The sequence below is a fragment of the Lactuca virosa genome, chromosome 3 (assembly GCF_052849685.1).
Source record: "Lactuca virosa cultivar CGN04683 chromosome 3, Lactuca_virosa_CGN04683_v6, whole genome shotgun sequence".
Lineage (NCBI taxonomy): Eukaryota > Viridiplantae > Streptophyta > Magnoliopsida > Asterales > Asteraceae > Lactuca > Lactuca virosa.
In genome coordinates, this window is record NC_136428.1 from 41,697,285 (window position 1) to 41,717,621 (window position 20,337).

The following is a 20,337-nucleotide window of genomic DNA, read 5'->3' on the forward strand; positions in this document are numbered from 1 at the left end:
TCCTCTTCGCTAGTTGCCTCTCCAAACTGATCTCCTGGTCTCGAGTCACGTCGACAATCCCATCAACTGCTTGAACATCTGAGATCCGATCCTTAAACCTGGTGACCAACCAGTCAATGACATGGCCAATAATGTCAGATAACTCCCCACGTAAAGCTCGCGAAACCTCAGTGGTAATACAATCATGGAATCGATCCCCGAAAGGCACGATGCATAATCCACCTTCTTTCCTTCATGGCAAGAGTTAGCAAGAGGATCCTCTTCCCCAAAAGATCCTCGGGCTCCACAAGACCTGAGCTCCCACTGGGCCCCCAACTGTCCTCCTGCAATCTCGGCCCGAAAAGCCTCGAGACGATCATCCAAGAGTTCCATGATCCCTTCCTTGATGGTGCCAAACATTACATGAGTCTGCTCCAAAATACTGTGGGTGATCTCCGACGAGATAAACTCCCGCATCCACTCATCAATCGACTCAGTACCTGCATCTGAGCCTGAAGCAAAACCTGAACCTCCTCCACGCGTTCTCATCACCATTATGAAAATCAAACATGCAAATAATCAGAACATTCCCAAGAATCCTCAACCCATAGGATTCCTAGATTTTTTCGTGACTCCTTGATTCGAGTATGGATCCTGTGCTTTCAGTAGTACGGGCCCAATACTACCTTCCACATGTACCCATACTTTCCTCAAGAATCATCCTGAATCCTCCAAGTCACCATCTCAAACTGATAATCCAAATTATCGCTAAACAGCGCATTTGATCCTGCTAAAACCCACTTCCTAGGCTTTCCTAGGTTCCTAACCTCACCCTGCCATCAGCTGTTGAAGAACTCCCACTAATATCAACTAACTACTTCATGAATATAATCACATGCCACAAAGCTTAGATAATCCTTCGAGTAACAGAATCAACCCTACAATGGTTAGACTCAAACAAGAGCTGTGCAATAGAGTCAAATCCATCACTATGAGATTATTTAACCTTTGCAACATGTGACTTGACATATTCACTTAATAGTTATCTCACATCATCAAGAGTTTCACAAAGCACAAAGCAAGCAGCATTCGTGCAGTAACAGTCCAAACCATAGAATAACCAAAGAACATTCAAGCTCACATACTACAACTCATGCTAGGAACTTCCACTATCACTGCCGGTTGCCTTATGCATGCAAATTATACATAATACAAGATCAAATAGACTGTCGAATGAAGACTCTACCCTAGGACCACAACCAAACGAGGAACAGGAAATAAGGCCAAATCAATCATTCTAGGGCTATATGATCCTAACCGTACATAATTTTTAAAGCATGCACTTACCAATTACTGATACCAATACATATTCCCAATCTAGCATAGCATCCAATGCTTCCTAGGATACAAGGCATCACATATCAGGCCAATCTATCATGCAATTCCTGAAAGTATCCCTAGCCTTATCCTAGCATGTAAACATTCATATCATATATCATATCAACACCTATGGGTATTCTGGGAATCGCTTACTTGAGCTCGACTGATTGCACACACCACCCATTTATTTTATTAGAAAATCCTTTATTAAAAAAATTTATTTTATGAAAAATTTACTAAATCCTCAGTTTGAGTTCAGACACCCCCAAGAGTATGACAGAATCCCTCAAACCAAGGCTTTGATACCAACTTGTAACAACCCAAAAATTATGAGGTAAAACAATTTATTTTTAATTCACCCAAAACACCAATTATCTTTTATTCAAACATTCAATAGTAGTTTATAATAAAACAGTCATCCGAGTACAATCCCAAAATCATCACATTGCGGAAACATGGGTGGATGTAGTGCAGTCATGCTGGTCCCTTCCCTTTCGTACCGGAAGTACCTGAAACCATAAACAATAAACCGTAAGCACAAAGATTAGTGAGTTCCCCAAAATACCACATAACAAAACATACAAGTGTCATGGGCTACCCCCATGGTAATTCCTTGCAAAGCCGAGGGCCAAATCTCGGTCCTATATATAAGTGCCAAGGGCCAGCTCTTGGTCTTTCATACAACTGCCAGGGGCCAGATCCTGGTCTTCCATACAATTGCCAAGGGCCAGTTCCCGGTCTTTTGTACAATTGCCAGGGTCCAGATCCTGGTCTTCCATATAATTTCCAGTGGCCAGATCCTGGTCTTTCGTACATTTTCCAGGAGCCAGATGCTGGTCTTTCATGCAAGCATCACAGAGACAAATAACATTATACATAACAAGTAATGGGCCGACATTGGGGCCTTCGTCCCATGGATACAGTAAGAAGACTTACCTCAAGCTGCTGAATATTTCATATAAAACGTTGGACTACCGGTCCGGAAAATCCCTGCGTTAACAGCATCAAATAATACCAAATAAATAATTGGTCCACAACCCATAGCTGAAATCCTAGTCCGATTGTTCAATACCCAGGGTGAAAGTTGATGCGTGCAAATTATACCTATCTAGCTACACCTAATTTTATATTTATAACCTAACTAACTTAACTAACTAAATTGCACCTAGGTAGTGTACCTAGTCAAATTAGAGAATAGTCGGGTAAGTCGGGTGTCGATCACAGGGAACAATTTTAACTAATTAATCTATTTACTACTAAATTAACCTAATTTTCTAGCAAAGTGGAGGTTTTATCTAATTTTGCAAGTTTAGATGAACTTAACTCTTAGCACAAAATTCAATCAATTAACAAACACTTCTGTTAGTTCGAATCCACTTTCCCTCAATGGTTTATAAATTAGTTATGACAATTACTGTTGGTTACCAATTAAGATAGTATTAGCAATTCAGTTCTAAATTTACTAACATTTATTAATTCATGTAATCTATGTATGGTCATACAATAGTTAACATAGAATCAATTATTAAATGAAATTGGAGCCATGTAAGATTGATTTGAAAAACACACTTATGGTCATAATATGAGTTCTCTAGCACAACTCAATTCAATAGTTAATTACTTTTCTAAGATTGGTTTGATCTTAGATCTAATAAACTAGTGTTCACTGAATTATTAGGTATTCATATTCATGCAGATTCATATTCATTAACTACAAATAATAAGAATTTAAAGCAATCAAATATTAAATCAAACATGCTAGGTTCAATCAATCAAACACAAGTCATAACCAACAAGTAAAGTCAAATGTAAAGTATTAACACCATGAGTTCCAACTTCATCTAGCTAATAGAAGCAGCTAGATTTAGTTGGACATACTAGCAAACAAACATAAACAAGTCATATTCAAAGAAATATTTAAATGTACCAAACTATTAAGCTAATAATGAACTTCTCCTTCTTCCTTGGTGTTGAAAACCACACTACAAGAAAAACACGATTTTGCTAGGGAAGGTTACTATGGAACGTATTTTCGTTGTTAATCTGCAATGGATCGTGCTATGGAATGTCGTTCCATAGCAATGTTGCTACCACATTGTCTACAGATTTTATTTCTGGTAGCGAGAGTGGGAGTTGCTAGGGAAAATGCTACGGATTCCATATCCGTTGGTATTATGCTACCGATAATGCTATGGAACAAAAATTCGTAGCAATTTTCCAACGACATTTGTTACCAAATCACTTTCTGTTGTACTGCTGCTATGGAATTCATCATTGTGGTTACTATGCAACGGAGTTTGTGACAGAAACCAATTCCATAGTTGAATTGCTATGGACGTACCATTCATAGGTATTTGCTAGGGAATTCTGCTATGGAATATGATTTCGTTTGCTTGTTTTGCTATGGAACAAAACGTGCAACTAATTTGTGATGACATTTGTTGGGATGTTGTATGCTTAATTAATCTTCTTATACTATGGATGAATTATTATTATGATCAATGGAATTTGTAAGATATGGTTTGAATGAAATGTTTTTGAATTGGTAATATGTGGCATAAATTAATGGATAAAAAATGTAAAAATGAATTATAAAGTAGATATTGCTGGCAAGCAGACTCGAACTTAAGCTTATGCTAGAAAAGGGCGCGGTTAAGCCAGTTGTGCTAATCAAGTTGTGTATAATTTCTTGAAAACATAGTATATAATGAATAATTAACAACGAATTCATTACAAAGTTATTTTTAATTACATTAACCAGGCATGTTAAAGTATATATAATCTATGTAGATTAATTTTCCTTAATAACGAATTCATTACAAACTTATTTTTAACTACATTAACTATACTTCATCACAAAAATAACATGAGTTTTACGTATACTTCATCCTATTCAAACAACAAAGCAAGCAAAAATGACTAAAATGCCCTTTTAATAGAACGATGTAAAAACAAAACCAAAATAAAATTATAGTAGTACTATACAACTTCATATACAATACAATAATAACACTAATATTCAATGTCCATTTTATTATCAACCATTAATATTTTTAAGAAATATACAAAACCTACCATACTCTACATACCAACGACAAATCGTGCAATATCTTTGTCGATCTTCATCCTCTTCATGGCCTATTGCCAATGCACCTTTAACAGAATGACGCGGGTCTTCACATTGGAAAGTGATGTTATGCGTTGTAAGTCTATGAACAACATCAATAGCCCGCAACAACTCTTTGGCACTATCAACAACACCCGTGTACTCCCCATCATCCGGAACTGCCCAGCCAAAATAGGCATCAAGTAATTGTAAACCTACACATTAAAATATCCATCAATTAATCCAATGTACCCTTTTCAATAAAACAGTAAATATTATACAACACAACACAACTAAATACTAACCCCAAACTACAAACATGCCTTAATTAACTATATATATAATTTAATTTACATATATACCATATATACATACCTTCATCACATTGATGAGGCCCTCTTGAAATGTAGATCATTCCAAGCAAATAAATTGCCTCAAGATGATCTTCATCAGCTGCTTGTCTCAACAAAGTCATTCCTAAATCAAAATTGCCATAATAAAAGCACTCATCCTGTTGATAGAATAACAATATCAATATATAACATCAATGATACTAAATATTAATAAATGGTGTAGATTACATATAATTACTGAAACTACACATACAATTCCTTGTTTGAACATGGCTTCAATGTTATTATGCAATGCACATGTGCGTATAAATAAATCAGCTTTCAGATTTTTGGGACCCATTCCTTCGAACATGTCAATGCATGCTGTTCTGTACACTTGAGGATCACCCCCTGCTTCATACATCTTCTTTAAACTTCAAAAATTTAAATACACAGTAAATAACAAACAAATAAAGTTTTATTTCATCAAATATACATTAATTAGTTGATGTTTATTGAGAATTACCAAAGTCTTGCAGAGACGATGTCTTTCGCAGATTCTGACCCTAATACTACAAATATCCGACTTAAAAGCTCTAGTGGGAGATCATCTAACGAACGACGACTTCTAGTATTCGACATTCTACTTACAAAATACACATTGGAGTAGTTGATTTCAATTTTTTTTAAATATTAAGCGTAACTATGAAAGACAGTCTAACAGGGTATGGAAAAAAACTTACTTTATGCTGATCTGGTCGAGAGGAGTACAGGAGTCTCTATTATCGGAGAAAATCGTTTTTGAGAACGATTATCCTTCGACGATTTGAGGGTTTTAGTGTTTGTATGCAGATTTATTGTCCGGAAAAGTTGAGATGTTCTGAATGGTTGAAGAACTGGAACGCGGGCGTGACGTCAGGGGTATGATGGCGCCTTAACAATTTAGAGTGCAAAAAGACCAAATTACCCCTGAAATCATTCCAAATATTTGAATACCAAGGGTATTTGTGTCAAAACACATATTCAAATATTATAGCCTTTTATAGCTAGATAACATTGGACTTTTGATTGTTGAAATGAAAAAGATAAAAATAACATATATATCATAATCCATAATGTAATACATTTATATTAACATTTCACCAAATTACTAGTATATATTCATGTAGTAATATACATATTAAAAGTGGAACAAGATTTTAACAGTAAACTTATTTACTTTAGATTTTAGACACAATAGTTTTCTTTTGTTGCCACTTTTAGTCCCTATGTTTATAGTAACTTTTTTTACTTTGATTTTAGCCACAATACTTTTTCTTTGTTGCCACTTTTAGTCCCTATGTTTATTCCTTTACAATTTTACCTTATGCAAAGCATGAGTTCTCCACTAGTTGATATTAAACCAAATTACCAAGTCCAAAATAAAATACATGTTTGTTTATGCCTTTACAATTGTATTTTATATGTATTTAATACTAGGAAAGAACAAACATTTGCTACATACAACTATAATCACAATACAATATAAACACTAATATTAAAAGTCCAAAATACATTATTCAAACATTATTTAAACATCATTCAAACATCATTCCAAACTTTAACTCTTTTAGTCCCTTATTAACAACACAACATATTTACTAATCAAGTAACAACATCAAATAATTACTTATCAAGTAAATTACTATATATTCGTATATTAAACCAAAAGAATCTACAAAGCATTAATTGTCATAATATGAAAGTACATATCAACAAACTACTCATAAATTATACCAAACTCCCTAGAAAACCTAACGAAACAAGCATCCCATAAAAAAATTTCACACATAAACACCCATTTGTATCCATTCACAAAATCGTCTGACACACTAACTACAGACTTATGCAATGCACAAGATCTATGGAAGCCATGGAAGTGTACATGTTTCCTCCCCTCCCTATTTAAGTGGAGATGAACCTTAGAACAACTTGCTCTAAGATTCCACTTACCATTTGCTCTGCGGTAAGCATTGTTCAACATGTCCAAAGCTTCTTGCTTCCTATGTCTCCCTTCAGCCATCAGCATCATTCCCAGGAAAAATGTTGAATCCAAATGTCCCAATGTAGATGCTTCTTCAAGCATCATTTTCCCTTCATGTTCAACTTCTAAGAAAAATAACTTCATCTGAAAAAAAACATTAAACACATAATTTCTAGTTAAAGTTATGCAAAACAAGTAACATATTAATTACTACTATGCATATATATAACAACGTACCAATCCATTCCTGAATAGAATATTTGGGTTTCTCATCTCTATGCATTTATTGACAACTGCATGTTTCTGGTCAGACCAAACACGAAATCGTAATCCATTTAACTCCATATGTTTATCTACTTCATCCGTTTTTCCTGCCTCGTTGAAGAATCTGCAACTGCAAACGAAACACAATATTCGCTCCATAATGTAAAGACAACTCAAATACACTTGTGAAATAGAATGATCAAAGGCAAAACTTACACACTCTTCATCCTGAAAGCCTCGATTGCTGAAATTTTTGCCAAGGCGACTATTATTTTCTCCATCACTTCAAATGACATGTCTGTTAGCGATTTCGTTTGATTTCTTGTTGGATTCTTAGAAGAAGTACTGGCTTCCATAATAATAAACGTTCACTAAGATAACGATTCTGCGAAAATGATTTTAGGGTTTTTTGACTGTCGGAATTTTGAAATTGGGGTTGTTTGCAAGTGACTGAAATAAGAGTGAAGAACTGAAACAACGTGTTTCGTCGGAAAACATTATGGCGCCTAGAAGATGTTCCATTATAAAATGACCAAATTGTCCTAATACATACAATGACTCGTATTTAATTAGTAAGGGTAGATTTTTTAAAAGTCATATTTAAAAGAAAAATCAATTTCTATTTTAATCAAGGTTGTAAAAATCGCTCGTCCGTTGCTCGGCGGTCGACTGGCGATAAGCGATTAATCAGACTCAGCGGGGATTAATCGGGGACCCTAAACTATTAATAAAATTATTTAAAAAATTAATATTTCCTACAAAATTAAGTATTTGAAAATTTTAAATTTTAATACACAACCGGCACAAATGATATATGTTGACCAATGACCCGTATTTCATCCATGGACACCATAAGCAACTACCATCTTGATAAATGGCCCATATGTCATCCATGGACACCATAAGCAACTACCATGTTGACCAATGACCCGTATTTCATCCATGGACACCATAAGCCATTACCATGTGGACCAATGGACCATATGTCATCCATATGTCAACCATGGACACCATAAATCATTACCATGTGGACCAATCAAGAATATGTCATCCATGGACACAATAAGCCACTACCATGTCGACCAATGGCCCATATGTCATCCATATGTCATCCATGGACACCATAAGCAACTACCATGTTGACTAATGACCCGTATTTCAGCCATGGACACCATAAGCGATTACCATATTGACCAATGGCCCATATGTCATCCATATGTCAACCATGGACACCATAAGCCATTACCATGTGGACCAATCAACCATATGTCATCCATGGACACAATAAGCCACTACCATGTTGACCAATGGCCCATATGTCATCCATGGACACCATAAGCAACTACCATGTTGACCAATGACCCGTATTTCATCCATGGACACCATAAGCAATTACCATATTGACCAATGGCCCATATGTCATCCATATGTCAACCATGGACACCATAAGCCATTACCATGTGGACCAATCAACCATATGTCATCCATGGACACAATAGGCCACTACCATGTCGACCAATGGCCCATATGTCATCCATATGTCATCCATGGACACCATAAGCAACTACCATGTTGACCAATGACCCGTATTTCATCCATGGACACCATAAGCAATTACCATATTGACCAATGGACCATATGTCATCCATATGTCATCCATGGACACCATAATCAACTACCATGTTGACCAATGACCCGTATTTCATCCATGGACACCATAAGCAACTGCCATCTTGACCAATGGCCCGTATGTCATCCATATGTCATCCATGGACACCATAATCAACTACCATGTTGACCAATGACCCGTATTTCATCCATGGACACCATAAGCAACTACCATATTGACCAATGGTCCATATGTCATCCATATGTCATCCATGGAGACCATAAGCAACTACCATGTTGACCAATGACCTGTATTTCATCCATGGACACCATAAGCCATTACCATGTGGACCAATGGCCCATATGGCATCCATATGCCAACCATGGACACCATAAGCCATTACCATGTGGACCAATCAACCATATGTCATCCATGGACACAATAAGCCACTACCATGTCGACCAATGGCCCATATGTCATCCATGGACACCATAAGCCAGTATCATATATATTGACATGGCTTGTACGTCTTTTGTATATAAATTTCGGTTTAAACAGAAAAACATAAAGATGTATAGTTTATTAATGTTTAGTCCTCGTATATAATTTTAAGTTAAAATTATACTATGAACACATCGTTACTCTATGTTCTTTCTTGAAGTTATTTGTATGTATATACCCTATTTATCAATCTTTAACTACTTTACATAAATTTGAATTACTAAATATTTAACGATAATTAGCACAGTTCGAATTTTTTATTAGCGGAGGTTCAAAGTATTTCACAATTCGTTTCCCTCCAACCTACACACGTTTATGCTGCATATTAGGGTAATTAAGTTTACCGATTAGAAATAGGGTTTACATTTTCTGTAATCATCATCTACGGTGGCTTATTGATCGAAATATTTGTTCATTATACGTTTGTGCACTAACTTTGGCGATATAGGTTGTCACTCGTCTAAAATTTATATTTATTTAATTTACTGTTGTCGTGATGATCGATCGTTTTTTGTTCTCTGATCATCTTCATGTAAATTGGTTTTGATTGTATTCAATAGGTTGCATGCAAAGTAATGCCTTCATATATAATTTAGTTTTATTGTTTGTGTCAGAAAGATGTCGACCCTAAAACCAAAAGGAGCATCCGGTGTGAAGCCAACTAAATTCATTGCACCACAAGTTATGAAACGCAACAGGATTTCTGCTGCAAAATTCCTAAACAGACAGTTACAAGATGAAGAAATCGACTTGCTAATACATCATTAACATCACCCATGATTACCACTTCCTCGGCATCACTTAAAACATCCACACCCTCCTTAGAAAAAACATTTAAAACTTCAGAAACTGGAACAATACAATCGTCAATACGAACATCAATAACGAAAACTTCAGAACCTACATTATCCAAACCATCCTCAATACCAACACCCACTACCACATCATCAACACCTATATCTACTACCACAACCTCAAAACCTGCATCTACACTGCCATCCTCCACAACTACAATAACTACCACACCCTCCTTAAGTAAAGGAACTACCACATCCTCAACATATACATCTATCCCAACACCTACCCCATAATATACCCCATCAACAACACCTATCCCATAATCTACCCCATCACCAACACAACCACCCATGAATGGATCTGTAGTGGAAAGTGTAGAAGGTGAAAACAATTCCTCTGAAGATTGTGGACCAGATGGACGTTTTAATGTTCATGTTTGGAAAAATACGTGAGTTACCAATTCAAATCTTAATTACAACTTTTTTTATGTATTAAATTTTGGTTTACACCTACATATCAATTCATAATTTAACACATCACATGATTACTTGCAGGCCAATGCCACCAGGCCCTTGTGCACACGTTATTAGTCAGTCCTTTAAACAAAGAGTAGATCCAGAAGGGTACGCTTGGGCACAAGTAAGCAAAGAAATACACGAATTATATTGGGAGGAGTTTCAGGTAACTATAAGTCATAAATTGTTGTTTGGTAAACATTTACACTTCAACTTATGTTTATATTGTTAATGTGTAGAAAAAATGTTGTTGGGATGAGACAATAGACTCGCTGGTGAGGCAAGCTTGGGCAAGGAAAGCATCACAAAGTTATGGTCAATATCTCTTCAACATGAGGAGCCCAAAAAGAAACAAACATGGCTTTAAACCAGCTCATATTCCACAGGAAGTCTGGAACTCCTGGCAATTAAAATGGAATACAGAAGCATACAAGCTAAAATCTGAGTAGAACAAGAAGAATAGGCATAACGGTGTGGCTGATGGAGTAGCAAAACCTACACATAACGCTGGATCCGCATGTCATTTGAAGATAGCTTCTGATTTGGTAATTTTTTAAATGGTACATCGTATCAATGTTTGCATATGTTTATCTGTATATTTGACTTTTTATATGGTATTTATGCAGAAGAGGAAATTAGGACATGAGCCACCCCATAGTGAATTGTTCCTGTATACACACACTAAGAATCATGATGGAGTCACTTTTACAAATGAAAAAGATAGACAAATTCATGTAATATTCATTTCAGTTTAAATTAACTTTTATATTGTAGCTACTCCATAATATCATTCCTAAATTTGATATCTTTTAACTTATAATATTTTTATTTTGTAGGTGGCCTATACAGAAAAACGGGAAGAGTTGGAAGCTGAAGGTGTTGAATTTGAAGAGGACAAGCTATTTTATGCTGTTGTAGGTGGTCATGATAAAAAAGAAGACTTTATGGATTAGGCTCTTTTGCAAAGGCGGTTCCCAATAGGAATGGTAAAACGGATGTAACTTACATTCCGGAAAAAATGATGAAATAGAATAAATGAGGGAGCTTGTTGCTAAACAACAATAGCAAAACGAAGAGCTTAAAGAAATGATGAACGCCCAACAAGAGGAAAACAAAGCAAGGGTCGGGCATCTTGAAAAACAACTTCAAACGGCATTGGATCTTATTAATGGCTTTACAAAACAACAAGAGTAGTAGGTTGATATATGTTTATTGAAGATTATGTATTTTAGAGTAGCAACTTTCTTTTTTCAATGTAATAAAGAATTATTTTGTTATTTTATGATATGATGGTTATGATTTTTTTGTTTTTGTTTTTTTTTGTTTTTCATATATTACTACAAAATTATTTGGATATAATTTATAAATCAATTATCCATCGGTCCATATTGAATCTGGTATATAATATATACACCACTAAAATTGCTAGGGATTCATGACCACGAAATTTGCTAGGAAGTGATCAAACGGAATTTGCTAGGGATTCATGACCACGAATTTAGCTAGGGATTCATCACCACGGATTTAGCTAGGGATTCATCACCACGGATTTTGCTAGGAATTCATCACCACAGATTTTGCTAGGGATTCATCACCACGGATTTTGCTAGGGATTAACTACAACGGAATTTGCGACGGAAGAACTACCACGGAATTTGTGATGGAAACCTACTACGACATACACGACGGAATACCATCTACCACGGATTTCATTCTGTTGTCACAATTGCGACAGAATTATTGTTTCTGTTGCAAACTCCTCGCTACGGCGTTTTTAGGGACGGAAATAGGCCGTTGCAAATTCCGTCACTATTCGTCTTTTGCAACGGAATTTCAACTTTTCGCAACGGATTCCTTCCGTAGCAAAATCGCGTTTTTCTTGTAGTGCCAATTCCAGACCTTTTCTCCCTCTGAATTTCGTCTCCAGGAACCCTCCAAGTTGGCCTAAAGTTTTTCAAGTCGTAATGATAAAGAGAATATATAGTTATCATAAAATTCGCTCTCACGTCGTGAATGAGTATGACTCACGACGTGAATTCAGTAGATATCCTTGTTCTACAAGGATTCCTCCTCCGCGATGTTGATCTTCTGGAACATTCGTACTCACGTCGTGAATCCTAAATATTCACGTCGTGAGTTGAGCTTTCTCGTGGATTTTTATTCTTTTAAGTCTTCAAGCCTCCAAAGTTCCATGCTTTGTCATTTTTAGTCCCTTTTCTTCAAAATGCCTTCTATTTGGCTGCAATATATATTTTAACCTTATAAGTACCATTATTCAATGCAAATAACCAAAATATTAATAAAAATATAAGTAAATATTGCCTAGAAACATATATAAATATGACAATATCAAAATACCCCACACTTATTCTTTGCTTGCCCTCAAACAAATCTAATTATTTAAACTCAAACTCTCATCACTATCATCACATAGAACAATCCATTTCAAACTCAGCCATTATGCTAAGACCGCAACGCGTGCATTTGTGTCTAAAATTTTCCTAAGGACCCCCCTCCCCCCCCCCCCAAATTCTAAATACTCACAATCTAGAAAACTTTCTATGCATCCCTCCGAATCCATCCGCAGAAAACTTTCTAACCTCAAGGTATTTTTGTAAAGCTACCCAAGCATACATAATCTAGAAATTACAAATTTTTAATACCACAATGGAGCTATTGGAATTCTTCACTTCTTTAATATTTGATCTTTGATTTCTTTGAATTCACCACCTTTTTGTGTGATTTTTGGTATCTTCAATTTTTGAATTTCTTCAGAACTTTGATATTTTGATTTTGACTTGATAGCTCCAAAAATTTTCAACTTTTTCTTGTAATTCTCTCTCTCTTTTTTTACATGTATCTCACTTTTTTTTCACTCAATACCTACATGCTTAAGCAGGGGCGCTCAACTTCAACCTTTATTGGTTAAAGTATCAGTCTTCCTGGTTACATTTCTGGTACACGATGCTAAACATATTGCGATCCTCAAACAAAGCGAGGTTGTGTTTTTGTCCCATGATTTCACTAGAATAAAGGGGGCCACATATGCACTATCACGTATATTGGCTCAACTAAACATTTGAGCTCTCATCGGATCACCCCATATAATAGCAGCAATTTAAGTTCAAATTATCATCACTAGATTAAATTATTAGATTATTATTTCAAACCTATTAGAATTTAATTTCTAATTTTTTAAATTATCTAAATTTTCTAGCAATTTACTTTTTCTACCCCCTAACCCACACTTATTACATACAATGCCCTCATTGTATGCATGACATAAATTAAAAGAAATAAAAGGGAGAAAAAGGAACAGACGCCCCTGTGATAGAAGTGGCAAGATCGAACTCTAATCGTGTGGATGAAGTGTGCATCTTGAATATGGACCTCTTCTTGAATAAGGAACTTGGATCTTGAAACTTGCAAGATATGTAGATGTGCCATCAAAATATAGAATCGAGCCTTCAATCTTCAAAAAATGTGTTGGAAATCTCCAAAGTGGAAAGAACAATGTGGGAAAGCAAACGCCACATTGGATGGTTGAGAAACTGAGCCATAATTGTCTTCATAATAACCCGAAGAAGAAGAATGGTGACCCATGAGATAAAATGCACCAATGGTCTTCATTTTTGTAAAAAAAACAAGATTCACGACGTAAATCCTAAGAGCCACGACGTGAAGTCGCTAAAACGTGAAATTTGGAAACCATTGAGAATCTGACTCACGACGTGAACATTAAGGATTCACGACGTGAGTACTGGTCAAACAGAAAGTACTTCTGCCTTCAACTCTTGACTTCAACCAAATGTCTTAATGGATTAAGACCTTTCTAATGCATGATTTTATGACTATTCTCTAACTTTATCCTCTCTCGTAACTCACCCCACACTTATTTCTAATCGTGGGTCTCGATTCTCGATTCTAACGCACTCTCGGCTAAACATAAACTCTTTTGCATCTCGACGATTCTCTCTCGTAACTCCTAGCAAATCTGGAATGACAACCAAAGAAAAGACAAAGTAACATAATAACCTTGATAGTTTTACAATCCAAAAACAAACCAAACTTCAAAACAAAAATAAAACAAATCCAAACCAAATGAAATTAAACCAAAATAAACTAAAAACTAAATATCACTCATCCTCCTCATCATCTTGTGCTCCACTTGTCCGAGCCCCATCGCCTCCACGATTCTGATACTCACTCCACCTTGGGCAAATTGGGTAATGGTAACCCAAGTGTGGTGGTTGCTCAATATTGAAATGTCGCACCATGTTCTCCATTGTTCCACCAATCCAATTAACACTCAACAACAACTGATCAAAATAACCCGACATGTCTCCTCTAAAATGGGCTCCTCCCAATGGTGCATTTTGTTGCACCGGTTGTCCTCTAGCGCCTCTTCCTCTAACATTACTTCGTCCTCTTGGTCTTGGTTGAGGAGCGGGTTGATCATGTTGCTCGGTTGGTTGGTCATCATCCTCTTCACCATCGGAATGCACAATCCCCCAATGTGTCCCATAGTTGGTCACCACCTTCATTGTCTCCAAATACCCAAGGAAAACGCACTCCCATCCATACAAGTCAAGGTCCTCGTGATGTTGGGAATTATTACACCATAGGACCGGGCCAAACGGGTCACAAAATGTCCCCCACATATCGGGCTCCCAGGTTGGGAACTCACTGCAGACTCCGCCAAGTAGCGGCCCAAGAAGTACAGGATGTTGCAACACATTCCCGGCTACAAAATAGACCACAAAAAGAACAATATAATCTTTGTAACCTTGTCTCCATGGCGCCTATAATGGATGGAAAATGTGATGAGCCGGTGAATGAGACGATGAATTGCCGACTTGATACTGCTTTCCGGTGACACCCCGGAATTAAACACCCCAGATGCAATGTTGCTCCAGAACTCGGGCCCAGAAATTCCTCCCTCATATCCACAGACAGCCTCTCGTAAGAACAAAGCAAACTCCAGGGACGCAGCCTCATGGGTCTCATACAATCCCATCCTCCATGAAAATTCAACTAGGCTACACTTACGGTATTCTCCTCCTAAGCGAAAAACCAAGGCCAGCGGATAATTGGGGTCTTGAACATTCTCATGAAATGTTAAAGTTGAGAAAAACTCCACACATAATTCCTTATAGACCCGTTCTTGAATAGCAAACAAGTTGTTCCACCCTTTGCATGAAAAAGAGTAGTCATTCCCCAAAAATAACTTTGTAAGAAGTGGGTTTAACCGATCAACCAATCCAACCTCCCTCAACCTTTGCCAATTAACAGGCGGGGCAACAGCGAACTCACGGTTGTGTAGCCACCCCAAACGGTTATTCCAACGTGTAAGAACATCTCGTGACACCGTTGTTGGGAAGACATAAAATGGGTGCAAGTTGGCCACCCCTGCTGTAATCTCGCGCCTAGGAGCCATTTCTGTAAAACAAGAAACAACACAAACCAAAACAAACATTTCCAGCAGATTAGGATTAAACAGAATAGAATTTCATCACGCCCAGAATTCACGTCGTGAATCCATTGGAATTCACGTCGTGAATTCGTCCTGTCCTAACGAATCGGTCGTGGTTGTTATCAAATCAGTCCGATACAATGGTTGGGGTTTACTCCTAGAACAATTCTAAGCATATTCCGGTAACATGCATCGGGTATAACATAATTTAGGGCATAATTTCATCAGCCTAAGCACAAAATTTAGCTATTAAAGCAAAATTAACTATTAAAGTCAATAAATCCATACCTTAAAGTGTAGATTACGTAAGCAAAAGTGGAATATAGAGTTGTATACGGCCGTAATCGGAAAGAGGGGGGACCAGAAATCATTCTCACTTCGTGGGGAATAAGAAATGGGTTTGGTCAAAGTGGGTTCTGCCCTTAATCAGTGGTCCCGTGTAATTCTATATTCACGTCGTGAATCCATTGGAATTCACGTCGTGAGTTCGTCTTGGGCTTACGCAGTTGGGCCATCCAATTAATCATCAAGTGGAGTTATTTAGTTATTGGGCTAACGGAAAAATGGGCTCCTAAATGGGTTAAGAGGAAATGTTGGGCTAATATAATTATCAGACTAAAATATTCCGTACCCCCATGTCTCACGTCGTGAGCCATACGTGCTCACGTCGTGAGTTTGATCTGATCAGATAATTTTCTATGAAGTTTATCTGCTTGTTTACTTAAAACCTTAATTAATTACCAATTAATCCAGGGACCCCACACTTAATGTCTTACCATTCAATATTACTTAGATGATGAGATGATTAATTTTCCTAAAAAAAAATAAAAAAACTAGAAAGAAAATCAAACTGGCCTTGGGTTGCCTCCCGAGAAGCGCTTATTTTTTATGGAGTCGTGAGCCGGACTCCGTGCCTCATACGTTGAATCGTATGAAGAGTCCACCACCAACTGAATCTTCTGCTCCTTCCATCGCCCCTTGTAAGCTTGGACACGTCTAATATACGCCTTCTTCGAGTTCTCCTTTTTAGCTTTCACCTCGTCTACCTCAAGCTTTCTTTTGATCACTTTAGTCTCCAATTTTTCTTCATTCTTCTTAAGCTCCAAAGGAATCTTTTCTTCTTTCACTACCGGTCTCGTCTCCTTAGATGTAACCTCGTCTTCATCATCATCACTCAATAATTCACCGCTTTCCTTACTTACCCAAGAAGTTGGAGTTGTATAGGCAATGACTTCAACTAAAAACGGGACAGATGCTCTCGGTTTTGTTCGTTTGACTTGTTGAATTGTTTTCATCGCTTCTCCCATCAACTTCTCCAATTCCCCAAGTTCATTATCTTCATCAATGTTACAAACCTCGTTTTGAACACCATTTCCCTTGAAATCTTCTTCTATTCCAACAATTTCCTTCTCATCTTCAACTCTTAAAGTGAGCTTGGATTCACGTATATCAACCAAGGCTCCAACAGTATTAAGTAATGGGCGACCAAGAATAATCTGAACATCGGGATCCTCTTTCTTATCTAAAACCACAAAGTCTTTTGGAAAAACGAATTTCCCAGTTTTCACTAGAATATCTTCCACAATGCCCCGAGGTTGTGTCACTGAACGGTTTGCCATGTGAATAGTCATTTTCGTAGCCTTCAACTTCTGAATATTCAACTTCTGATAAAATGAATAAGGCCTTAAATTTATGCTAGCCCCAGAATCGGCTAAAGCATAAATCTTCATATTATTCCCAAACTCACATGGAAGAGTGAGGCGTCCACGATCTCCCATCTTCTTAGGTAACTCCCCCATCACTACTTTTGAACTTTGCTCACTTAAAATAACTTTGGAATTGTTCTTCAATTGTTGACAAGTGTCTATTAAGTCTTGTAGGAACCTTGTATACTCGAGAATTTTAGCTAATGACTCGACAAAAGGAGTATTAATTGGAATGCCCTTTACGTGCTTTATGAAATCCAAATGCTCCCTTTCCAGTGGACTAAGATTAGCTCAGGACAGAAATGGTAAAGGCGGACGATAAGCCGAAACATTTTCTGAAGTTTTCTGTTCAGACTGATCCCACGTCGTGAGCGTAGAGGGCTCACATCGTGAATTCTGTGTTTCAGAAGAATTTTGATTTTCGATCTTTAACTTCTTCGGTTCTGGTTCGGGCTGCCTTGGCTCCACTTCTAATGCTTCTAGGACTTCATAGATGGCCTCTTCTTCAGTCTCGATCATCATAACATGAGATTGAGCATTCGTTTCGGGAAATTGTGAGGATAATTTGTTGCTCACCAAAGTAGTTAGTTGACCAATTTGGACTTCGAGATTATGGATCGATGCTTGATGATTTATTAATGAAGCTTGCTGGTCAATCATCATTGTTTGCTGTTCTTTCATCATTTTCATGTGTTCCTTCAGCACTACATCAGTATCATCATGCCTTTTCTCGGAAGCTTCCATAAATCGGGTCGGCATGTTTTCGAAATCAACTTTCTTCTCGGCTGGTGGTTGCTCTTTTTGGTAGAAGCCTCGGCCTGTCTGCTTATATTTTTCTTCTTTTTGCTTCTTGTATTCGTCATATGGCAGCCACTCCTTCTTTGGTTTTCTCCAATCTTCATCATATTTATCCCCACTCGAATAGCAAACTTGAGCCTTTTGATATCCATTTTCATCTAAGTTGCAATCCTTAGTCAAGTGTGGACCATTACACCTTTCACATCCAACTCTTATAACATGTATTGTTTGGTCCATTTTTGTCATTCTCTTGTCCATCGTATCAAGCATGGCCATTACAGCAGCCATATCTGCAGAATTTCCACCCCCGCTTCCTTTAACTCCCTCATTTCTTGGATTGTGGTACTCACGAGAATGCTTTGCAAATTCTTCAACTAACTCCTTAACTTCCCCCGGATTTTTCTTAGTAAGTGGTCCTTGAGAATCAAGGAGTTGCCTTGTCATGACATTAACACCATCATAAAATATTGACACTTCTTGTTGTATATTGAGGTCATTTTGAGGACAATTTCTCAACAATCCCTTATAGCGCTCCCATGCCTCATAAAGTAACTCACCCGTATTTTGCTCAAAATTTGCTATTGCCTTTTTGAGTTTAGCTATCTTGGAAGGTGGGTAAAAATGATCTGAAAACTGTTCGCGCATTTGGGCCCAAGTAGTGATTGCGCCGGGTGGTAGTGCCTTTAGCCAGTCTTTAGTAGCTCCTTTAAAAGTGACTGGTAGCATCCTCATCAAGACTATCTCTCTTGGAACATTTGGGATATTGAAATAATTTGGTATGTCATTTACTTCATCCAAATGCTTGTAAGCATCCTCATGATCCTTTCCAGAAAATGGTACATCCCTAAGTGCAGTAAGGATGTGTCCTTTCAGTTCGAATGTCGCAGTGGCGGGAATTGCAGGTTGTACTAAACCGGGACCAGCATCATCTCGTATCCGCTTCTTGTATGCTCCCATGGGCATTTCTTCAATGTTCGCCATCTCGTTTTTTGGCTCGTCCTCAGATTCACTCTTTTCTAATTCGTATTCGGGTTCAGTATCGTATTCGGTAACCTTTGGGTTTGGATCTTGCTCAAAGCTTTCTATCTTGCTTTTGTCCTTTGATGATGTACTCGTCTCTCCCACTTTCTTTCCCGACTTCTTTCCAAAGACTGATTTGAGGTCCTTGAAAGATGATATTTTTGGTGTTTCGTTCACTCCTGCGTTCTTATCTGTCTTCTTGTGAAGGGCTGACTCTGGATCTTCAAATGGTGGCACCAAAGGTGTGTTAGAGCCTCTGGTCATGAACTTCTGCAAAATAAACAAAAATAAAAACGTAAATCTAAACTAAAACAGAAAAACAAAGAAAACTGGAAATTACTGTATTCACGTCGTGAGCCAATAAAACTCACGTCGTGAATTCAGTATTGGAAAAAAAAAGTAAAATAAACTAAACTGAAATGTAACTTTTTGCAGGTTTTACCCCACAAAAAGGATCGATTAACCTAAATCAAATAAATCAACAATTAAACAAGTCGTTCCCCGGCAACGGCGCCAAAAACTTGATGCGTGCAAATTATACCTATCTAGCTACACCTAATTTTATATTTATAACCTAACTAACTTAACTAACTAAATTGCACCTAGGCAGTGTACCTAGTCAAATTATAGAATAGTCGGGTAAGTCGGGTGTCGATCACAGGGAACGGTTTTAAATAATTAATCTATTTACTACTAAATTAACCTAATTTTCTAGCAAAGTCGGGGTTTTATCTAATTTTGCAAGTTTAGATGAACTTAACTCTTAACACAAAATTCAATCATTTAACAAACACTTCTGTTAGTTCGAATCCACTTTCCCTCAATGGTTTATA

The 20,337-nt window shown here is 37.1% G+C and overlaps 1 protein-coding gene and 1 non-coding gene across 2 annotated transcripts; one reads left to right on the top strand and one right to left on the bottom strand.

Moving 5' to 3' along the window:
• Nucleotides 1–3,047: 3,047 nt before the first annotated feature.
• On the bottom strand, nucleotides 3,048–7,440 carry LOC145163441 (putative F-box protein At1g67623). Its single transcript, XM_079082281.1, has 4 exons — nucleotides 7,301–7,440; nucleotides 7,058–7,214; nucleotides 6,790–6,964; nucleotides 3,048–3,070 (listed from the first exon to the last, which is right to left on the bottom strand). The coding sequence occupies exons 1-4, from the start codon at nucleotides 7,438–7,440 to the stop codon at nucleotides 3,048–3,050; spliced, it is 495 nt and encodes a 164-aa protein (XP_078938407.1).
• Nucleotides 7,441–18,974: 11,534 nt separating this feature from the next.
• On the top strand, nucleotides 18,975–19,081 carry LOC145168191 (small nucleolar RNA R71). Its single transcript, XR_013741762.1, has one exon. It is a non-coding gene; the product is annotated as a small nucleolar RNA R71 (small nucleolar RNA).
• Nucleotides 19,082–20,337: the final 1,256 nt, after the last annotated feature.

Bases quoted from the DNA above. Each gene is read 5' to 3' on its own strand.
- LOC145163441 (XM_079082281.1), bottom strand. From the start codon at position 7,440: ATGGAAGCCAGTACTTCTTCTAAGAATCCAACAAGAAATCAAACGAAA. The intron at 6,965-7,057 runs GTACGTTGTTAT...GTTTTTTTTCAG, and splicing joins TTCTATTCAGGAATGGATTG to ATGAAGTTATTTTTCTTAGA. The intron at 3,071-6,789 runs GTAAGTGGAATC...TATTATTTGTAG, and splicing joins TGCTTACCGCAGAGCAAATG to TTAATGAATATGAATCTGCA.